General features: G+C 54.6%; 4 protein-coding genes and 2 long non-coding RNA genes across 7 annotated transcripts in view; 2 read left to right on the forward strand and 4 right to left on the reverse strand.

Moving 5' to 3' along the window:
• HOXC4 (homeobox C4) overlaps window positions 1–19884 on the reverse strand; it is a 60572-nt gene that overhangs the window by 38399 nt on the left and 2289 nt on the right. The window lies entirely within an intron of this gene.
• The window catches only part of HOXC6 (homeobox C6), a 35770-nt gene that overhangs the window by 13592 nt on the left and 2294 nt on the right, over window positions 1–19884 (reverse strand). The gene's annotated exons all lie outside the window — the stretch shown is intronic.
• On the reverse strand, window positions 3680–7781 carry HOXC8 (homeobox C8). The gene is made up of 2 exons (XM_059185125.1): window positions 7238–7781; window positions 3680–5862 (listed from the first exon to the last, which is right to left on the reverse strand). The coding sequence occupies exons 1-2, from the start codon at window positions 7671–7673 to the stop codon at window positions 5570–5572; spliced, it is 729 nt and encodes a 242-aa protein (XP_059041108.1). The 5' UTR covers window positions 7674–7781; the 3' UTR covers window positions 3680–5569.
• LOC131838678 (uncharacterized) lies at window positions 7870–11773 on the forward strand. The gene is made up of 4 exons (XR_009356673.1): window positions 7870–7920; window positions 10381–10462; window positions 10653–10885; window positions 11049–11773. It is a non-coding gene; the product is annotated as an uncharacterized LOC131838678 (long non-coding RNA).
• HOXC9 (homeobox C9) lies at window positions 13695–17463 on the reverse strand. The gene is made up of 2 exons (XM_059185124.1): window positions 16345–17463; window positions 13695–14601 (listed from the first exon to the last, which is right to left on the reverse strand). The coding sequence occupies exons 1-2, from the start codon at window positions 16880–16882 to the stop codon at window positions 14357–14359; spliced, it is 783 nt and encodes a 260-aa protein (XP_059041107.1). The 5' UTR covers window positions 16883–17463; the 3' UTR covers window positions 13695–14356.
• On the forward strand, window positions 17259–18062 carry LOC131838676 (uncharacterized). The gene is made up of 2 exons (XR_009356671.1): window positions 17259–17391; window positions 17828–18062. It is a non-coding gene; the product is annotated as an uncharacterized LOC131838676 (long non-coding RNA).

Consider the following 19884-nt stretch of genomic DNA (forward strand, 5'->3'; position numbering starts at 1 on the left):
GGTGCCCCCAGCTTCTGGCAACTCCACCTGGGAGGAAAAAAATTAAATGGGGGGAGAAAATAATTATTAATCAGATTAATAAAAAAAAAAATACTGGTAATGAAGGGAGCGCCCAGCGCAGGTTTCCCTGGCAATGGTTAGGCTCTTACAGGGAGGACTGTTCTGCGGAGCGCTCCGAACGGACAAACCACAATAAAAAGTTCACGTTCATGGATGGAATCCACATGACTTCTTGTGGCCAATCCAACTTGTGAGTCGATCGTAAACTTTTATTACTCAGCTGTAAATTTTCTGCAAACAACCGGGAATGCGATGCATTTGTGTAGCGTGTGCAAATGGGCGCCGCGGTCGCCATGTTTACCCAATTCTCTCGGAGAGGGAGCATCCCCCGACCCCCACCCCACCCTCACCCACCGCCCACTCCCAACGGGCCAGGCTGCTCCAAGCTAGCTCAGAAAGGGCAAACGGGGGACGCAAGAGGAGGAAAGGAAGGATTTTGGCCCCGAGTCGGCCCCCTCCCTCTGCCATACCGAATTTTAAATATTTTTCTTAATAAATGGGGTATTAAGATTGAATCTGGGGGAAGCGAGGCTTTGCAAAGGTTTGTGGCACTGGTTGGTGCAGTGACGGCTGGAGGGGTGAAGGGACTGAAAAAGGATGCTCTCCCTACTCCCACCTTTTTTTCTAGGAAAAGAACCACATCTTTCCCAGTGGGGAGCCCTGGCAGCCCCCCACTCAGCCCTAGACAGGAACAGGAGGGACACGCTGCTGGAAGCCTCATAACCAAGCCAGACCTGGCCCCGGTCTGAAGAACTGAAAACGCTTAGACCCCTACTGAGTAACCCTGCAGAGGCAGCAGGAGCAGAGTTGGGGGCAGCCTCCAGAACCCCCAAAGTACCCATCATCCTCAGGCTCCTTTCTCAGAGAAAATTACAATTATCCTTCTCCAAGACCATCCCTAGTGTCAAGTCTCCTCAATTCCTAGGTTTAGATGGCAGATAACTCCCAATTTTTTTTTCGAATTAAAAATAAAATGAAGGCCCAAGATCTTGGTTCCTACTCCCCCCACCCCTTTGGATGCGAGGCAGTTTGAAGCCTTTTCTATCTTGTCAGGTGACCCACACCTACCTGTCTTTTTCAGAAAAATTCTGGCCTCCCGGGCAGCTGGGAAACACCTTGGAGGCCCTCCCCACAAAAAGAAATTTACCATACCTTCCCCAAATTCCACCTTCTATAGCAAACTCTGAGCACCTGAGGTGTCCCCCACCTTTCTCTAGACCCCTAACTTTGGCGATGAATCCAATGTGGGGGAGACCAGAATAAATTCCCCCATAGAGACTATTTGCCAACCAGTCACAGCCCAGCCTAGTCACAGCCCAACACTCCCCATTAGCTGAAGATTCGAAAGCCCAAAGCACTCCCCTTGATCCCGCACGGAGCTGGCCTGCGTGGGGACATCCTGGCTGGGTGCCCCACCCCAAGCCATAGGGGGTCCCTCATTCCCTCCCCAAACTTCCTCCTTCAGTAAGCGAAGCAGTTTCCTCAGCCGGATGCAGAGACCTAGTTTCTTTTACAAACCCACCCATAAATTTTATAACAGGTAGTTAAAAATTACGACAAGGAAGCTCTGGCCCAGCTTTTCACAATGGGCTGCTGGGAGAATGGGACGGCACTGCGGGCTGCTCACCGGAAATTTTACTTCTGGTCTGTGGCACAACCTGTCCTGAGTTCGGTGTAATTGGGATGAGGTAACTTTCTGGAGCCGGCAGGCAGCCGGTGGGAGATCTCACTTGAGGAAGATGAGGCTGGGGGGGGGGGAGCCAATCTACTCTCCCATCCTAGGGTCCCCCCCAAAGCCCTTTAGACGACTCACTACCTCCCTCACCCACAGGTCCTCTGCAGGCCCGCACCTCCCTTGGCCTCTGCGATGAAGTGGGGAGGGAGATAGAAATGCCGAAATTAAAAAAAAAAAAAACACAAAGAAACGAATTTGCCCCCCAACTTAATAGCTACATTATCCCATCTCTACGGTTGAGATTAGAATAATAAATTCAAGGCGAAATGAGCGAGATGCTTCAACTCAGCATTTTGAAAGATACTATTTTTCACAAATCACAAATAGCTTTCGGAAGCCACTTTGATTGGCTAATAAAAAAGTAAAGAATGGGAGAAAGTCCTATCTGCTGCCGCCGAATGGTCCCCATTCCGGTAATGGGACGGCGGGAGCATTTGGGAGGACGCGTTTCTAAAGAGAGCGCATCCCGTTCGCAATTAAGTTCCCCCATAAAACGGGTTTTACCTCCTTTTCTCTCCAAACGAGAAAAAAAGAGTCGGTGGGCAGAGGGGTGGGGGAGCGGGTGCTGCAAGAAGGGGCGGCTGGAGCTGTCTTGGTCTGGCCCACCCGAGGCTTTGCATCTCAAGCGATGCCGGGCGCCAGGCGCACCCCGCCCTCCGACGCCCGGCTTGGGGCCACGGGCATTGCTGAGCAGGACCAGGGATGAATGGGGCATTGGGTGTGAGGGAAATTCAGCGAGGTCTTTCGGAGCCACGTAGTGTAGGGTTCAAGCAACTTGGCTAGAGGTCGGCGATGTTTATTAATAGCAATCATAATTCCACGTTAAAAAATGAAACGACCCGCGGCCGGCCCTCGGAGTCTGGAAGGGATGCCGGTGGGAAGGCCTGAGGTCTGAGCGAAATGCTCTCTTTTCGGGCCTCCCCAGCGGCGGGTAGCAAGTGCCTCCCGCAGCAAACAGAGTTACCTGGCTGGCTCAGCGGCTCACAACAGGGACCCCAGTTATCTAAAGATTTCCCCCAGAGCTGTTCAAAGCTGTTCCCGATTGCCTGCAGCCTGTGCTTCCAATAGCCAGCCTCTCTCTCAGGCCGCAGGAGTCCCTTATCAAGGATGCCTGACCCAATCCTGTATTCACCACCACTTTGCGTGGGAGCCAGGGACCCAGATGCGGGTAAAATTACACAAAATAAGAGTCAGCCTGGGCCTAAGATTGTGAAAATCATTGACCAGGGGGAGAGAGAGAGAGAGAGAAAGAGAACTGGCCTCAAAAATATTTCAGTCTTTGGGGGATCTGGTTTTAAGGACCTTCAGAAGATCCCATCTCCTTCCCTTTCCCCTTCTCCTGACTGAGCCAGATGACTTGTATCTCTGGAATTTGGTATTATTTGACCAGAATTTTACAGGCATGAACAGATTGCTCTGCCTAGGATGTCCAGGGAGGAGTAAGACACCCCCTTGCCCCCTGAGTCCCTGAGCCTTCAATCCCTTATTTTGGGGAATGAGGAGTCCAGTGAAGATCCTCTTTACCCTGCTGTGGCTGGGATGGAGGACTGTCCACTCAGCAGGCCCATGTCCTCACCCCCAGGCCAATGGCCCACACCATGAGGGCAGGCGGGCTGCCCAATTGCCAAGGTGAAGCCAGGCCCGCTTGTAACCACCAGAACAGAGGCTAGGTTTGATGCTAACGGCCTGGGTGACAGGGATGGCCCTATGCTGATGGCATCTGAATTTCAGAACATGGATCCAGGCTGCTTGGTGTGCAACTCACTCACCTTCCCCTTCTCCTTTCCTTTCCCCCAGGCTGAAGCTTCCTTAACCCCCACTCCTAGCCATCTTCCCCCCAGCCAAGTCCTCCAGGCTGCACGGGGGGCCTCACATTCTCCCCACTCTGTGCTGGGTGCTGGGTGCCCAGGGTTGACCATGAGGGGCATGTGGAGACCAGAAAGCCCCCCATGGTCTCATCCTCAGTCCCTGGAGGAAAAAGGCCTGGTTGTGGGAGAGGTACGGGGGCAGAGTCTTTTCTGGGCCCAGCCCGAGGCTGAAGAGGAGGAAGGTGAATAACTGGGGAGACTCTTCCTTCCCATTGGGATCCTGGTATTTAGAAACCCATTTAGTTTGGAGCCAAGGTTCTTCCGAGAGCATGCTTAGAGCACACTGCTCTTCTTGCCCCACCTCTGCACCTCCCCCACCTTTCACCTGCCTTCCCTGCCCAGACTGCCCTCTCAATTCCTAGTGAGTTCCCCCACCTCAAACTCAGATCAGTGACGGAGACCTTTTCCACGGGGCTGGGAAAGAAGGATAAGGAGGGAAGGAAGAGTAGAGAATGGAGAGGGGGAGGGGGGCGTTGGAGAAAAAGCAAGTCATTCCAGCTTCAAATATTTTTTCTCCTTTTTTTTTTTTATTATGACTCACGTATACAATACAAAGTACTTGGACCAGGAACAGGGCTGCTGGGACACAAAATCTACATTCATAGCTGGACATAAAGACAAATGACCCAAAATTATTATTATAGATATATTTTAACGTTTTTTTTTTCTTTCGAGCACATTGCATAAACAGAGAATTCAAGACAGAGTTAACTATACATTCAGTGCAATTTAGTTCTACTCTACTGGGGTTAGAAGCACAATAAAAGCGCACAGGACCGGCGGGCTAGGCAGTCTCAGTTGTTGGGTTTTTCTTAGTGAAATAAGCAGCAACAAACGACAACAAAACCGCATTACGAATACTCTCAAAGCAGGATTTCTTTCTATAGGTAGTGATAAAATACGTTGGAGGTTTCTTTCTTTTTTTTTTTAAATTTTCATCTTTTTCTCTTTTTTTCTTGCATATTAGGATTTTTTAAAATTTCTTTTTATTTTTTCAAGATTATTGCAGGTTCCCTTTAGGTAGTATGTTAAAGATTTATTATTATTATTATTATTATTATTATCATTCTTATTATTTTCATGATTATGGTGATTTCTGAGCGCTAATACTAGTGCAGCTCAGAGGAAGCTGGGCCCAACAACAGAAATCAGACAGCGAAGGGGAGGAAGGCATGGGCCCGAGTGACCATGGGATGGCTAGGTAGGATTTTAGCCGGGATTGCAGGCTCCTTATCTACCCCATGGGGGGGGGGGGAGAGACCCGCATCTCCTTCAGGTTTCCATCAGGTTTCTACAGAAAGTCAAGGGGGTCTTTCTAAGTAGGGGAGCCCCAGAGAGGGAGAAGGGATAGTCCTTGCTATCATTTTAAAAATTTCTTTAAACATCTTCCTTCCCTTCCTTCCTTCCTTCACTTTTCTTTCCTTTCTTTTGAAAGGAAGTAAATCTAATACACTAATCCTAGCATAAAAGCAAAGCCAGAAGTCTTCTTCCGCATTTTGAGAGGGCTCCCCTCTAAAATAAATACCAGAGAAGCAGGGAGGTGGGAGTGTGACAAGAAGGGGTGAGCGAGGGGCGAAGAGGCCAGGTCTCAGACCTTAAAATCCAGGCAGGACTCCAAAGGGTAGGGGTAGGGACAAGTGTGTGTGTTGGGGCAAGGACTGAGACAGAGTCCGAACTTTTCGCTGTGTCTCGGTCTCCCCCCCTCCAGCCCCCAAACAAATAAAGATCGGGGGAAGTCCAAAGGTAATAAAACCAGAGCTGCAAGTATCTGACAGGTAGTTAGAGTTGTGAGTGTCATTCTATTCTCTATAAAAGCAAATGACAGTCGTAAACTTCTCAATTTATCCGCTACCATAAAACGAAACTTCAAGGGAGTTGCTAAGGGAGGGGGGGCTTTCTTTTTTGCTTAGTCCTTGTTTTCTTCCTTTTCCTCCTCTTCTTTCTCCTCTTCCTCGTTTCCTTCTTCCTCCACCTTCTCTTCATCTCGGGCTCCGGGCAGTTTATCCTTGTTGTTCTCCTTTTTCCACTTCATCCTTCGGTTCTGGAACCAGATCTTCACTTGTCTCTCAGTCAGTCCCAGGGCATGAGAGACTTCAATCCGGCGCTTTCGTGTCAAATAAGGATTAAAGAGAAACTCCTTTTCTAGTTCCAAGGTCTGATACCGGCTGTAAGTTTGCCTTCCGCTGCGCCGCCCTGGAGCTGGACAGAATAGAACCCCAGTCTGGTTATGTTTGGGTGGGGGCTCGGCTTTCCCCTCACCATTCTTCCTCCCCTAAAGTTCCCCCCTGTGATCTCCCCAGTTCCCCTCCCTCCTGAAGACCAGGCAGGAGCAGGGAGCTGACAAGGGCAAGAAAGTTTGGGGGCTTGCTTTGGTTTGGCTTCACCTTGGGAGGTGGGATGGGGGTGGGGGCAGGGACTGGGGTCTATCGAGAAACTGGGGGATGGCAGGGGCCAGGGGGAGCACTGCAGAGTCCCCCCACCCCCAGGCCTTCAGTCTCAGGAAACTGGCCCTTGCAGCTTTGTTTACAAGTGCAGAGTGGCATTTGGTGAGCAGAGCTGGGGATAGAATCTGTTTCCCAAAAGAAAGGAGAAAGATCTGAGGGTAAAGAAGGGGGCTCTGCTCACTGGCCCCTCCTTGAATCTCTCTGCCTAATGCCTTGCCAGGAAGAAAAATAATTGATCTCCTGGAATGTATCACTGCTTGGCCTGATTGCTAACTGGAGACCAGCAAATAAATCACGGGCCATCCCCGCTGGAACTTGTCGCTTTCTCGCTTCCCCTTTTACTTCGAAATTGGGCTATGAGGGGCCACCCTTGGAGGGGCTCATGGCCTGAGCCACTCTGAAGGTCTCAGGGAAAGCCCACAAACCTTTGACTGGGGGTAGCTCGGGCTTGGGTCCTCTGGACCCCAGAGCCCTCTAATCTGCATGGCCTCTCTCCTTTCCTGCACTCTTTTCTCTTCTCTCTGACTCCCTCTCTTCTCTCCAGCTGAGGGAACTAAAGCAAAGTTGGGGTAGTAGCCTTAAGGCTAGTTCTCTGAGAGGAGGCAGTGGGTACCCCAGAGAGTCAGGACACTTGTCCTTGGGGTCTTGTCACCCTTCTGGTCCAGGTAGGGGAGGGAAACAGGGGTCTCACTTCACCCCAAGACAGCCTGGCCACTGTTCTGGACTGAGGCTTTCTGCCTTTTGGAAAGACTGGTTTGCTCTAAAGGCTGATAACCTCAGGGTCCTTGGGGCCCCTGCCCAGCCATCTCCCCAACTTTGACTTTAGGGATGGCAAGAAGAGAGAGACAGAGAGAGAGAGAGGCAGACAGACAGTGGTAGAGAAAACGATTTTTAACCCTTTGCTCCCAGACACCACCTTCACCCCAGTTCCCCAAATATCCCAGGCGATCCCCGTGCCCCACCCCCAGCTGAACCTCCCAACCTCCAGAAACCCACTCAAGCACGGGGGGTGGGGCCGCAGAGACCCCAAAGCCAGGAGGGAAAGCGAGGGCAGACAAAAAGGAGGCAAGGGAGGGGGGGAAGACCCCGGAGCGCGGGAGACCAAGGGGGAAAGAGAAAAGGCTTCTCACCGTGGGGTCTCATCCATGGAAACATGAGGCTGGGAGACGAGTTTTGATTTAAGTGGCCTTGTCCTTCGCTACTGTTAGTGTTGGCGGAGGATTTACAGTCGGGATATTGCACCACGCTCGCCTCTTGCTGAGCCCCATAAAGGGACTGTCTGGGGAGCGCCTCGTAGCCATAGAATTTGGAGGCGTCTCCGTGGCAGCTCAGCGAGCACGGGTTCTGCTGGTAGCCCGAGTTGGAGATGCCCGAGGTGCCGTGGTGGAAGAAGTCTTGGACGTGGTGCGAGGCGTGCTGGAAGCCGGGCGCCGAGCCGCCGGGCCCGTACACCAGCGCATGGCTCCGGCCCACGCTCTGGGGGAACCGGCAGTCATAATAGGCCGGTTCCAGGGACTCGCCGCCTTTGTATTTGGAGAACAGGGGGTTGACGAAGTAGGAGCTCATGCTGGGCACATGAAAACCCGCCGCCCCCTCCCCTCTGGCTCGCGACTCCCCCGCCCGGTACCCCCGAAAGTCCCCTCCCCCGGGAGCGAACCCCGGGCCGGCCGGCTCCCCGGGGCTGGGCTGGGCAGGTGGGGGGGCGCCTGGGTGCCGGGCCCGGCCGGCTCGGCGCGGCTCCCGGGGCTGGGCGCGGGCGGGCGGCGGCGGCGGGCGCGGGCGGCGGCGGCGGCGGCGGCTCTCTTCACTGTCGGTAGGTAGAGCTCGCGCTCACGCACTTAGCTCTTTCCTTTAACAGCCCAGGCGAATTCCTCAGACTCCCGGCGGTGGCGGCGCTTACACGCGATTCGCGTTCATCAATCCACGACATGAAGACAGGCGAGAGAGAGAGAGAGAGAGAGAGAGAGAGAGAGAGGGAGAGGGAGAGAGAGAGAGAGAGAGAGAGAAGGGGGGATGGCGGGGGGTTGAGGGGTTCAGGGCTGGGGGGACCTGGAGGAAGGGGAGGAGAGGAAGGGGGAGGGAGGGGGGTGTGGTATATGTGTGTGTGGTGGGGGGTGAGCCAGCCCCAGCTAATGGCTGGGGCCAGCTTCTCCAAGGTGCGCATTCCGATTTGAAGGTGCCTCTCCCCCCCTTCCCCTTTCCTTCCTCTCAGACAGAGATACCTGAGCCAGCAGGTCAATCCAGGTTACCTCAACAGGTATAAGACCCTCCCCCTCAGGGGCGTTGAATGCCAGCGTGGGAGAGCAGGTCTCCTAACCCAAAAGATGGGTTCCCCAGGGGGTCTGTAAGCCTGGGACTCAGAAGGGGCAAGCACATCAGTACAGCATATCCCCCAGTACTTCAGGAACCACAACCCTCCATGTGCCCCTCCTCAGGGTGGGAAGCCGCCCCATCTTCCCCTATCCCTAAGAACCTTTTGCCTGGCTGCTTTGGGTAGAGGAGAGGGATGGAGGTAGGGCACACTGCATAGACCCAGGCAGGGCTGCACTGGCCCCTTCAGACACCAGCTCCTGCCTGAAGCTTGGCTGGGGGCTCTGAGAGCAAAGCAGTTTATGGGGACAGAGGGCAGGGCAGCTGGTGGGTCTCTGACTTCTGGATGGGCTGATCCAAGATGTTTCTTCTCAGGAGACTATTTGTATCTGGGTCGGATGGGACCGGAGCAGACCTCTTACTTGTACCCACACACTCTAGCCCTATAGGACATGCCAGCTCGACCTGGAGGGGCCTCCTGGCCTCACTACACCCCTTACTTCCCCAGGCAGGCTGCCCAGGCCAGGATGTGGATGGGAACTGTCAACAGACACTCTTTAAATATTTACCCATAGTTTCTCTAGAGGGTTCCTCCCCCATCCCCAAGACTAGGTAAATTCAAGGTAATTCAATGGATAAAAGAACCTTAGTCCATCTCACACCTTAGTCCCTTCTCACACCATAAGCGTGTACAGCTATGTGGGGCTTAACACAGACAGAGAGAAAAGAGAGAAAGTGAGAGAGCTGTGAATACGTGTGCTGTGTGCATACGAATTAGGAAGAGGAATTAGAAGGATTTTTCCAGCCCTCCCCTTCCACAGTGTGTGAGGTTGGTGCACACAGGGCAACAGTGGAGCACATTCAGGATACACACACACACTGGATATGTCACCTCCCACCCCAAAACGCATCGAACGCACGCTCCCTCAACTATCATGCCTGGAAGCACCCCTGTCACCTCACAGACACTGTTCGCCCAGGCACACAGGGAACCAAAGCCTGACAAATACACGTGCATCTCTAGCTGTTTGCATCAGGAAAAAATTTGCTCCCTATTTTCTTTCCACATCCTGGGGTCTCAGGATTGGATGAGGAAGGAGGCTGTTGGAAAACCAGATCTTTTTCTTCCCCAGCCAGAGCCCAGCTCTGGAGATGGATGAAGGAACAGCAGTGCAGGAAAGGATGGAGTAGAATAACACCAGCCCCCAAGTCCCTCTAATATCTAAATAATTGCTGGGAAAAAATGGCCACTTTCAGCCAAATTCCCAAAGAAGAGTCACTGGTGCCCCAGCCAAAGACACTTTCAGGATCCCTTGAATATGGAGGGACCCACCTCCACCTGAATTAATTACTGCCCAGACTCTGCAGCTTTCAGAACTCTGGCCCTGGAGCAGCAGGAGGGGAGGATCAGAGGAGGGCTGTGCCAGCACCGCAGGTCTCCTTAGGGTCCAGGACAGTTGGGGACATGACAGTGGTCTCCTCCACTGCTAGAGCAAGCTCTAGCCTTGGTTTCAGCCCTGCCTTCTCTGAGCCTCCTCTGCTCAGAGTACCAGGCTGAAGGAGATGGGCTCTGGGTTCCCAGCATCTGGGTCACGGGGGACTGTCATAAATATTTTCCCTTTCCTGCCTGGAAAGAGGAGGCTCGGCAGGCCAGATCTGCTCTGGGGCCTGTGCCTTATCTTTTAGAGGGTGGGGGGATATCTCGACATTTTATGGTCCAGCGAAAACCCTGCCACAGAGCTATTCTTCCAGGCCTTTGTGTCTTGGAATGCGACTGTCCCGAGTGTGCCGCCACCACCGTCTGCTCTGAGAGCCCACCAGTCCCAAAAACCCAAGCTGGACTCGATTTCCCCTTTTGGGGGTCCCTCACCTTTTCTTTCTTTCTTTCTTTCTTTTTCCTCCCTCCCCCCCCCCGATTGTCTTTTTTTCTTTTACACGTATCTGGTTGATTTCGCCCCCGGAGCTTGGAAATAAAGGAACCACAAGCAGCCATCCTCGCTGGGGCGTCTCTGCCCCTCGCCCCGAGGCCTACACCGCCCTCCTAGGTACCACGGATTTATGTTCGTTTGTCCGGGTCATTCTGCCTTTTTGTGTTAATTACGCGCTGCCTGCTTGGTGCTTATCTCTTTCGCAAAGCGATTATTTTCGACGCCCGCCCTCCTGAGCCTCCCGAGCCTGCCGCCAGAGCGAGGGCCCATCTCCCGCCGCCACTCGCGATTTATTTACACCTCGCAGGTGAGAGGATTGATTTGCTCAGAGCCAGCGGGGCCGGTCTGGGCCGGGGCGCGGGGCCTTCTCCCCGCCGCTCCTCCGGGCGGTGCCTCAAATGTCAGTGCGGCCAGGCCAGCCAGGGGCACCGCCGCCGCCTCTAACATTGAGCAACAGCGCCACCTCGCGTCCACTTGCTCCAATGCAGTCCTGCCGGGAAAATGCCAACAGAGCCAGCAGGTCCCAGCCTTGGCCCAAAGGTGGGAAGTGAGAGGAAGGAGTTTACAAATGGGTGCGAGAGCGAGGGGTCCCTGGAAGGGAGTTCCCCCGGGACCGGTGTTCTTTTGTTTTCCAAACTCTCCAAATAACCTTCTCAAAGGTTTCGCACTATTTTCTTCTTTCACCCTCCCTTGCCGCATTAAGAGACCCTGCGCAAAGGACCTGCCGGAATCTCCCCCCTATTCAGGCGCATTTCTGGGCTCGGAACACTTCAGCTCACGCAGATGCACGCTCCGAGGCTCCAGAGACCTCCTGCCCGCGGCGCGCGCCCAAAACTGCTCGATCCTCTTACCCTGCCGCTGGTTCCGCACCGCCTACTCCGCTGCCGCCCGCAGGACTTTGGGGTGGGACGCTGACTTCTCCCTTCTCCCGACTGTTTGCCCCCTGGTTTGTAGCCCAACCCGCCCCCCCCCCTTACGCGCGCTCTCTCCCCACCTCTCCCTCCCAGCCAGTGAGGTCCTGTTCTCCGTGGGCCATAGACAAAACATTCCTATAATCCGATTTCAAAGGAAAGAGTGTCCACCTTATTTAAACCATAAAACAATTAAGCCCAGACGTCTAGCCAGCTCCGCGCTGCTGTTTTGTTCAGCCCCATTCAGAATCCAGCGCAGGGAGACAAACAGCGCCATAAAAGTGGCATTTCGGGGCTGCGGAAATGTACCTATCCGCTGCCTTCCCAAGTGGAACAACCTTTAGGGTTTTGTGATTCTGACAAAGGAGCAGAGGAGAGGTGGGAGGGGAAGATTAGGGCAGGAGAGCGTTTGCTAGCCCCTCTTCCCGCCCCCCCCCCCAAGCTTTCGTTTCTTTCCCTAGATGTATCTTGTGTTGTGGTTTTAATTCACAAATTGTAATAAATTTAAAAAAAAATTGAATCCAATCCTAACCTGCAGGATGAAGGTTGAGCTGGAACTCAACAGTGGGCTGGGCCGGGTGGGCCTGCTCTGGATCCCACGCTCTCGCCAGGGCCCTCGGAGCCCTGAGCCCTGCGGCCCTCCTTCCTGTCCGGAGTAAGGCCGGATCCAGCGGGCTGCAGGAAGCAGGCCGCGCTGACGGACGAGGGGAGGCGACAGGGCCTTGGAGCAGGGGCGGGGTGGAGGCCCGGAAAGGCCGCGGAGCCTGGGCTGAGAAAAGCCCGAGTCTCCGCAGTCAGGACCGGCAGTCAGGACCCAGGGACACGGGTGCCCTGGCCTCCGCCCAGTGCAAAACTGAGGCCAGGGTCCCAGAACAGTGAAATATTTGGCCAAAGGGGGAAGTTTGGATTGAGAAAAGAGGATAAACGACAGGCAAAGCACCCTTCAAAAGGACCAAGAAAACAACTGCTTCTGGAATTAGGGTGGAGGTTTCTTCAGTGGGAAAGAGGGTGCTTCAGCCACTGGGAAAACCAGTGTTTGCGACTTTTGATTGCCCCCCTCAAAATATCATCCAAACAAAATGTTTGTGCCAGGATCCTACCTTCCTCTAGCCCCCGAAATTGGAGTGTTGAATGGAAGGAGGGGGTAGGAGATTCAAATGATGGGGAAGGGGCTGGTCCCTCCAAGGGCCTCACCAATCCTGTAAGGCCAAGCGATGGAGAAAGCTGCAGAAGGACTGGGATCCCCAATGATTTTCTTTTATGGTGGTATTCCCCAAGTACTCAGAACAACACCCTGCACCCTCGCCAGAATGGGCAGCCTGAGATATTAAAGCGCTATATTTCAAGACGTCTGAGTTTAATAGTTTCCAGATTGGGGGATTTCCGAGAAAGGGGGCGCCGGGCCGAGGCATACCCAGCAGCTCGTGTCTGCTTCTGATTAGCACATGAAAACGACCGGTGCTGGGGAAGGCGCTCTGGGGTGCAGTGCAACTGACCAGCCCCAATAGGCTGTTGTACAGGCGGGCCTCTACCCTTGTGCCTGGGGTACCCCCATCATCAGGGAACACTCCGCTCCTGGCTACTCCCTGACCAGCTTCCTCAGGCCTTGGCCACGTCATTCCCCAGAAACACTGCAGCCACTCAGCATAACCCTGTCGCCCCCATACCAACATTCAAACTAAACCACTAGAGACAGAGAGAGAGACTGAGAAGAAAAGAGGACTGGGAGAGGGAGAGAGAGACAGAAGCTGAGAATGAATTGGGAATTTGAAACTAAATCTAATTCTGATTGTATTTGTTTTGCTATCTTTCTTTCCCTTCCTTCCCATTCTTTCTTCCCTCTCTACTTCCTCTTTCTCCTTCCTTCTCTCCCTCTCTCCCTTCCTCTTCTCGCCCCCTTCTTTTACTCTCAACGCAATCCCCAGTGCCTATTCTGCTCCCTGAGGCCTGCTCAGCCTTCTCCCTCACTGCTCCCCGCACACCCTCCCTCCCTCCCAGCCATCCCTCGAAGCACCAAGACAGACAGGCAAGAATCCAGCCCGGGCCCTCACCCAGCACCCAACTTTCATCTTCACCTATCTCTTCCCTCCGATCTCGTGTACTCATAAATTATTACAATTAATTACAGCCAGGGTAAACCATTCATGCCATGCCACCCCCACCCCCCACCCCAGGACTCCAAGGAGCTACCAGGAAACTCACAGGCCTCCGCAGGGCAGGCACAAGCTGGGCCAGGGCCTCAGCAGCCTCCACTCCACTCCTGGAGCTCTCACGCCCACCCCACCCTGCCCTGAGAGCAGCGGCAGGCACTTGCCCTTCCGAAGTAGAGGGAGCCCCTTCCCTGGCTCCGGCTGGCCCCAAAGGCACCGAGCACTTGCCTCCTCCACGACAGCAGCCTGGGAGCCACAGGGAGGAGAAATAACGAGAACTGGATGCGGTTGGGTTTCTGGTTTTTTAAGTGACTTCGATATATTAACACAGAGCTGTTCTACCATAACAAACAGAAGCACGTTACAGGACGGACGCTGGGGATGAGGAGAAACACTGCTATGTACACACGCCCGAGGCGTCGGCCTGCGCCGCTGAACCCAGCCTACAGCACGGTCTGGGCCCTCGCCCCTCAGCTCCTGGGCTGGGAATTGTTACTGTGTATGTGTGTGCGTCTTATTTTGTACAAAATCTGCACGCAGAGCACCCCAGGCCGGGGAGGAATGGCCCGGACCAAATACGATACAGAAAAAAAATAGAAATATAGCGATTCAAGTACTGGCTTCTCTGGAGAAAGGAGGGGAAAAATCACATTTGTGTGTGTCATTTATTTCAGTTGCGCTAGGAGAAGAGAACGCGGCTTCTCTCCCCGCCTCCTCCTCCTCGCTGGGTAGAACTAACTCTAAAACACCAATTTCTCAACACTGAACCCTCCCAAATCGCAAGAGTTTTCCTTTTCCCCTTCCTTTTTTTTCTTTTTAAGCCGATTGGCTTTTCTCTATCTTGCTCTTTCCTTTTCTTTTCGTGCTCTCTCCCGCCTGGGTTGGGGTATTTTTGCGGGGTTTTTTTGTTTTTCCCTTGGCTGTGCCGAGGCAGCAGGCTGGGGCAAGGTTTAGGATTGCTCCTTGTCGGTTTTCTCTTTATTCATCTTTTTCATCTTCATCCTGCGGTTCTGAAACCAGATTTTGACCTGCCGCTCGGTGAGGTTGAGAACCCGGGCCACCTCGTACCGACGGTCCCTGGTTAAATACATATTGAAGAGAAACTCCTTCTCCAGTTCCAGCGTCTGGTACTTGGTGTAGGGGCACCGCTTTTTCCTCGTGGAGCGGGCGTGGATCCAGTTAGCCACGGGGTTGCCTGGAGGGCCAAACACAGGCAGGGGTCAGTGGAGCCCCTTTCTAGCCCAGGACCCCTGCCACCCTACCCCCAGGCTTAGCCAGGCTCCCCCAATGCAATAATTGAACCTGAATTTGGACACGTTTTGCTTTGGGAATTTTCGCCCTGTCTCCTTTTGCATGTTGCCCTCTCCCCATCGTCCCCCTCTTCAATTTCTAGCACCTGAAACTAGAGGAAATCAAGGCTATCAAAGCCCCTACAGTCTGGTCCTCAGCTTCAAGAGTAGTAATTCGAGAATATGCTCATAAAAAGTCCAAATTCCCAACCGTTTCATAGGCCCATAAACGCTTCTCTCTCTTGTTTTTTATTTTTATAGTGAGGTCTCTCTCCTCCCCACTTCCCTCCTCCTCTGCCCCCTCCCATCCTCCCAGCCCACGACCAAGTCCTGAAATTTCAGCAGTTCTGTTTCCTGACCCTGAGAGTCCCTAAGCCCCTCACTACCCTCTTCAGTGCCCGGCTCGGCTCTCTCTCGGAGTTCAACCCTGCTGAGGCGAATTCTCAGAGTGATGCTAGAATGGGGAAAGACTTTCTCCTCTCCCCAGAGAGCTGCTAGCCTTGGGACAGGCTCCCCATATCTTAGCCTCCCTGTTAGGCTTCCAGTGCCCCCCTCCCGCCAGCCCCAGGACAGGCTCTGCAGGAGCCAAGCCTCCAATTTCAGGTTTATGGGAGTAGCTGAGGGCAAGGAGGGAAGCCTTCAGAGGGGTATAATTAGCCCCTGGCCCCTTATGGAGCTGGAGGAAAGGATTTCCTGCAGCCCCCTCCTGGGACTCCCCAGACACTTCCTCACACCCAGGGGCTGCACCCCCTCCCCTGCTGTTTCCCCTTCTTTCCCCTTTCTCTGGCCCAGAAGCTCCCACCTGCCCCCCCCCCACCTACCCCTGCCCTTCTTTGCAATACTCTAAGGCTCCAGTCTCCTTGATGGGAGTGTGTGTGTGTGTGTGTGTGTGTGTGTGTGTGTGTGTGTTGGGGGGGTATAATTCTCAGTCTGGGGAGATGCCTCCCCCTCCATTCCTCATTCCTGAGCCCTGTTCTCAACCCTCTTTCCTGCAGACCTTCAGAAGAGAGCTCTCAAGTTTAAGGAGACTGGGACCCCACTTCTCTTCCCCAACTCTGGAAGTCCTGATTTCTCCAAGTTCCCAGGTTGTGAAATCCCCCAGACCCCTCACCTAGTGCTCCTGGAGGGGAGAAGTCCAGCCACCTTCTGTTCAATGAATCCCTGATGGGGTGAGGACCCCCATGCTGGCTGGGAGGTAGGGGTGATATCTCTCCCTGGGGTATTTCCTCTCTGTCCGCAGTGTCCTCCTTGTCTCTTCCCCTATCCCACCTCAAACCATAAAATGAACCTCACCCCCACCCCATCCCTTGGCCCTGTGTGCATTTCTTAGAAAGTAGCGACTGAGCCAAAAAAGCCTGGGCTGGGGGTGGGGTGGGAGTGGGGGGTGTCTCATCAAAGCCAGCTCCAGGGAGAGTGGAGCCCCCCTCAGCCCTCTCCCAACCTGGCTCCCTGGGCTCCCTTCTCAGACCTTCCTGCCCCTGAAAGCTCCCCAAGGTAATTCGCTTTTATTGAGTCCTCGCCCCCTCACCCTCGCCCCTCTCCCGCGCTCCCTGCGCTGCTCCGAGGGGCTGTAATCCGGCTCCCCCCCCCCCGCCCTGCCTCCCCTCCCCTCCCGCGCCGGTTGTAAAGGAAAATTGCTCCCAACTTACTGGGGTCCAAGTCGGCCTTCTCCTCTTTGTGCTTGCTGCCTGCGAGTGCGTCCGCCTCGGGCGAGGGCAGTGTCTGCGGGGCGCGGTCGCGCAGCTCCCCGGGCGAGCCATACATGTAGTCCGGGTAGCTGCGGCCGTCACCCGGGCCGCAGTCGGCGCGGCGCCCGGGGTAGGCATCCGGCTTGAGGGCGTAGTGACGGCCCCCGGCCGGGAAGCTGGGGAAGGAGACGGCGCCGGACAGCGGCTCGAGCCAAGTCCGCATGTAGCGCGTGTCGGCGCCGAGGTGGGGCTGGGGGCCGTACGGGTGGTATACCACGGACGACTGCGAGGGCACGGGCGCCCACGACGTGCTGAACACTGCCGGCTTGGGCGCGAAGCTACAGGACGGAAAATCGCTACAGTCCGGCACCAAACCGCTGGGTCTGGCGGCGGCGGGGTGAGCCCCCGTGGCCGGAAACCTGGACGCTAGGAGGTCTTCATTGTCGTGAGAGATGAGCGAGTCCACGTAATAGTTACTGATGGGCCCCGTCGCCGACATCGTAACAGGGTTTTACATACATAAGATTATTGTATGAACTGTATATGTACTTTTTATCTGCTCACAGAACAATCAAGGCAGGTAATTATTTTTCCAGCCTTTTCCCCGCAGCTCATTGGTTCCCCGGGCCCCACGTGATCGTATTTACCCAAAAATACGGCGCGGATCAATGCGCAGGGGCTTTTTTTTTTTTTTTTTTCTTGCCTTTTTTTTTTTTTTTTTCCCCTTCTCCCACCCCCTTCTCTCGGCTGATCCCCGCGACCTGCGTTTTCCTGGGGATCCGGAACTCTGGATCCAAGGCACCGGCCACCTCCTCAGGACAACTCGTATCTCATCAGCACACCCCCTTGCCCATGTCCACCCATAAGCTGATGGCCTCCCGCACCCCCCCACACACCCTGGAGGATTTCTTAATGGGGTGAAAATGCCAGTCCCCGAAGCCAGGGTTCCCGGACCCCTAGGGCCGAGCTGGGCACAGGAGCCCCGCAGGGGCGGAGAGGCCGGCCGAGGTAGGTGGAGGAACTATTTCTTGACGTAATCCGTCTCTGTCGGCCCCGACGCTCCCGCAGTCTCTGCGCGAGCCGAGATCAGCGATTGTCAGTTCGGAACGTGGCTTTTAAAAATGCGTTTTTAAATAGTGTGTATGTATGTATTTCTTTCAGGAGGAGCAGCAGCAGCGAGGGAGGGAGGGTGGGAGGGGACTGGGGAAGCTGGGGTGGAGGGAGGGAAGGAGGGAAAGGGGGAGCGTCCTTCTGCCACTGGCCAACTCAGCCCCCCAAATCTGGGGTAGGGCAGCTTGGGGAAAGTGGTCTGCTTGTGGGAGGGGTAGGACCTCCGGACCTCATACACCTTTATCATCAGAAGTCCTCTCTTTGCTTTGGCACAGATATGCAAGCTCCTTTATTTTAAATTTATTGTCTATATCTATTTATCTTTCTTTGCCAGCTTGAAGAAGTGGAGGAGAGATCAGCACAAGTGGGGCATACCCGTCCCGTCTTCCTGCTCACCCTCCTTTGCCCCCAACTCCATCTCTGCGACACCCTGCCCCCCCAAAAGAAGTCACTCCAGGGCTCTGTCTGCAGAGAGCCAGGGTGAGAGCGGGCAAGGCGAGAGAGAGCGACCTCGGTCGTGGGCAAGTAGCTTGTTTTTACGTCCTTCAATAAAATTTTTATGAGGATCATTTGATTGTTCATAAATGTGTCTTTCATTAAATAAAATTGTAGGCTGTTTTTGGAACGAGAAAAAAGCAACGGAGGGATGGGAGAAAGCAATTTCTTCAGGGTCGGACGCAGGAATTCTGGAGGGGGCAGTGAGATTGTAAGGAAGATCAGACAACTTGGATTCCTCCCCCCAATAAGTTGGTTGCTACCCTCCTCCTTGAATTTGGGGTTTGTCGCCCAGCCCTGGGCTTTCCATCAGACTGTCCCATGGTGGTTTGGTAAAGGTGGGTTTTTAGCAAACAGGAAATTCTCAGTGGGTGCAAGAGAGGGAGCAGGGAGTTTGGCTGGGGGGGTGTAGAGAGAAGGGCAGGTGATGTCCCCAGAGACACGATGCACCCTAGGCAAAGCAGAGTGAGTTTGAAGGAGGAGTGCAATTTCAGGGTCAGAAGAGAGGAGTCCCAGTTTGTGCTATGGGAAATAGGCAGGAGCTGAGGCTGAGACACAGGTTCTGAGGCAGCAGGGAAGGACAAGGATTCCCAGACAGGAGACGCCTGCCCTTCTTTCCCACTCTTGTCCCCAGGAGGGGACCAAACGCTGGGGGTGGGGGTGGAGGATGGTTTTCTCCTGTATCTCTGTCGACCTGTCTCCTCTGGGGTGGAGAAGGGCTGGAGAGAGGTGTCCCAGAGAGTGTAGCATGTGTGTTGTGGAAGGGGGGGAGGAAAGTTGAGGGGGGAAGTGTAGATCTGCACGCCACAGCACTGACCCCAGCTTTCCAAGTCCCCTCCCCGTCCCTGCTCCTCCCCCTCTCCGGTTCTTTCCTTTTCGGTCTATCGGGGCTGGGATTTCGACCCACGGGGGTGTGTGAGAAGTGCCTGGCTAGGGAGAGACAACCCGGGGCCTCAGCCTCCTCGCCTTCAGCTCTGATTGTCTTCCCCTCCCCCGGACTGGACTGGCGTGGGAAATCCAAATTACATCAAGAAACAGAATATCTCTTTGGCCTTGATGGAGTCCGGTTAGCTGTCAATCAAAAAATCTCCCTCACTAGTTCAAGGAAAAGACAGGAGGTTCCCTCCCGTCCCCTTGCCGAGGTTTTCTCCAAATCCCCAGCACCGTCAGCACCTCCCCCAGCCCTGGAGCCTGGGGACCCTGCCCGGCTCTGGGGCGGCTGCTGGCAGCACTGAGCAGAGACGTGTAGCTAGCCTTCAGCGGGCCCGGGGCCAGACAGAGACCTAGAGGACATCAGGGGACAGAGCCTGAGAAAGACTGAGCCCGAGACATAACAACTGCAACACGGCGCCAGGCCCATGGAGAGGAAGGAAGGAAGGAAAGAGAGAGAAGAAAACGGAGGACTGAGATAAAAAGAAAAGGAGAGGGGAGAATTAAAGGAAAGGGGGGGCAAGATGAAAAGAGATGGGAGAGCAGGGAGAGGAAGGCGTGCAGAGAGCTGGAGGGAGAAAGGGCGGCGATAGGCAGGCGGGACAGGCAGGGCGCGAGCTGGGAGCAGCCGTGGCATTGTGCTGTCCGCTTGCTCACAGGGCCTTTGCCGCGGGACCGGCTCCGGGCGCCGCGGCCACTTCTGTCCGGACACAAAGGAGGAAGAGGCCTCCTCTCCTGCCCCTCCTGGATGACCTGCTGGGGTGGGTACTCTAGGCCTCTGGAGGATGTAGAACCCCATCTCAGCCCAGGCAGCCCCCCAGGCATCTGGGGGCTGAGCCACGCTCCAGTCAAGGAGCAAAGAAGACATGAGGAAGGAGGTCTCATGCACCACTCCTCCCTGTGCGTCTTCGCCAGCCGACAGGGCCCATGTGCCCCCACCTCAGTTTTCCTAGAAGAAAGGCATCC

The sequence above is a fragment of the Mustela lutreola genome, chromosome 8 (assembly GCF_030435805.1).
Source record: "Mustela lutreola isolate mMusLut2 chromosome 8, mMusLut2.pri, whole genome shotgun sequence".
In the NCBI taxonomy this organism is placed as follows: Eukaryota; Metazoa; Chordata; class Mammalia; order Carnivora; family Mustelidae; genus Mustela; species Mustela lutreola.

Excerpts from the sequence above, each read along its gene's own strand:
- HOXC8 (XM_059185125.1), bottom strand. The coding sequence starts at position 7,673 with ATGAGCTCCTACTTCGTCAACCCCCTGTTCTCCAAATACAAAGGCGGC. Across the intron at positions 5,863-7,237 it reads TCCATGGATGAGACCCCACG|CTCCAGGGCGGCGCAGCGGA; the intron begins GTGAGAAGCCTT and ends TATTCTGTCCAG.
- HOXC9 (XM_059185124.1), bottom strand. The coding sequence starts at position 16,882 with ATGTCGGCGACGGGGCCCATCAGTAACTATTACGTGGACTCGCTCATC. Across the intron at positions 14,602-16,344 it reads GAAGGCCGACTTGGACCCCA|GCAACCCCGTGGCTAACTGG; the intron begins GTAAGTTGGGAG and ends TTGGCCCTCCAG.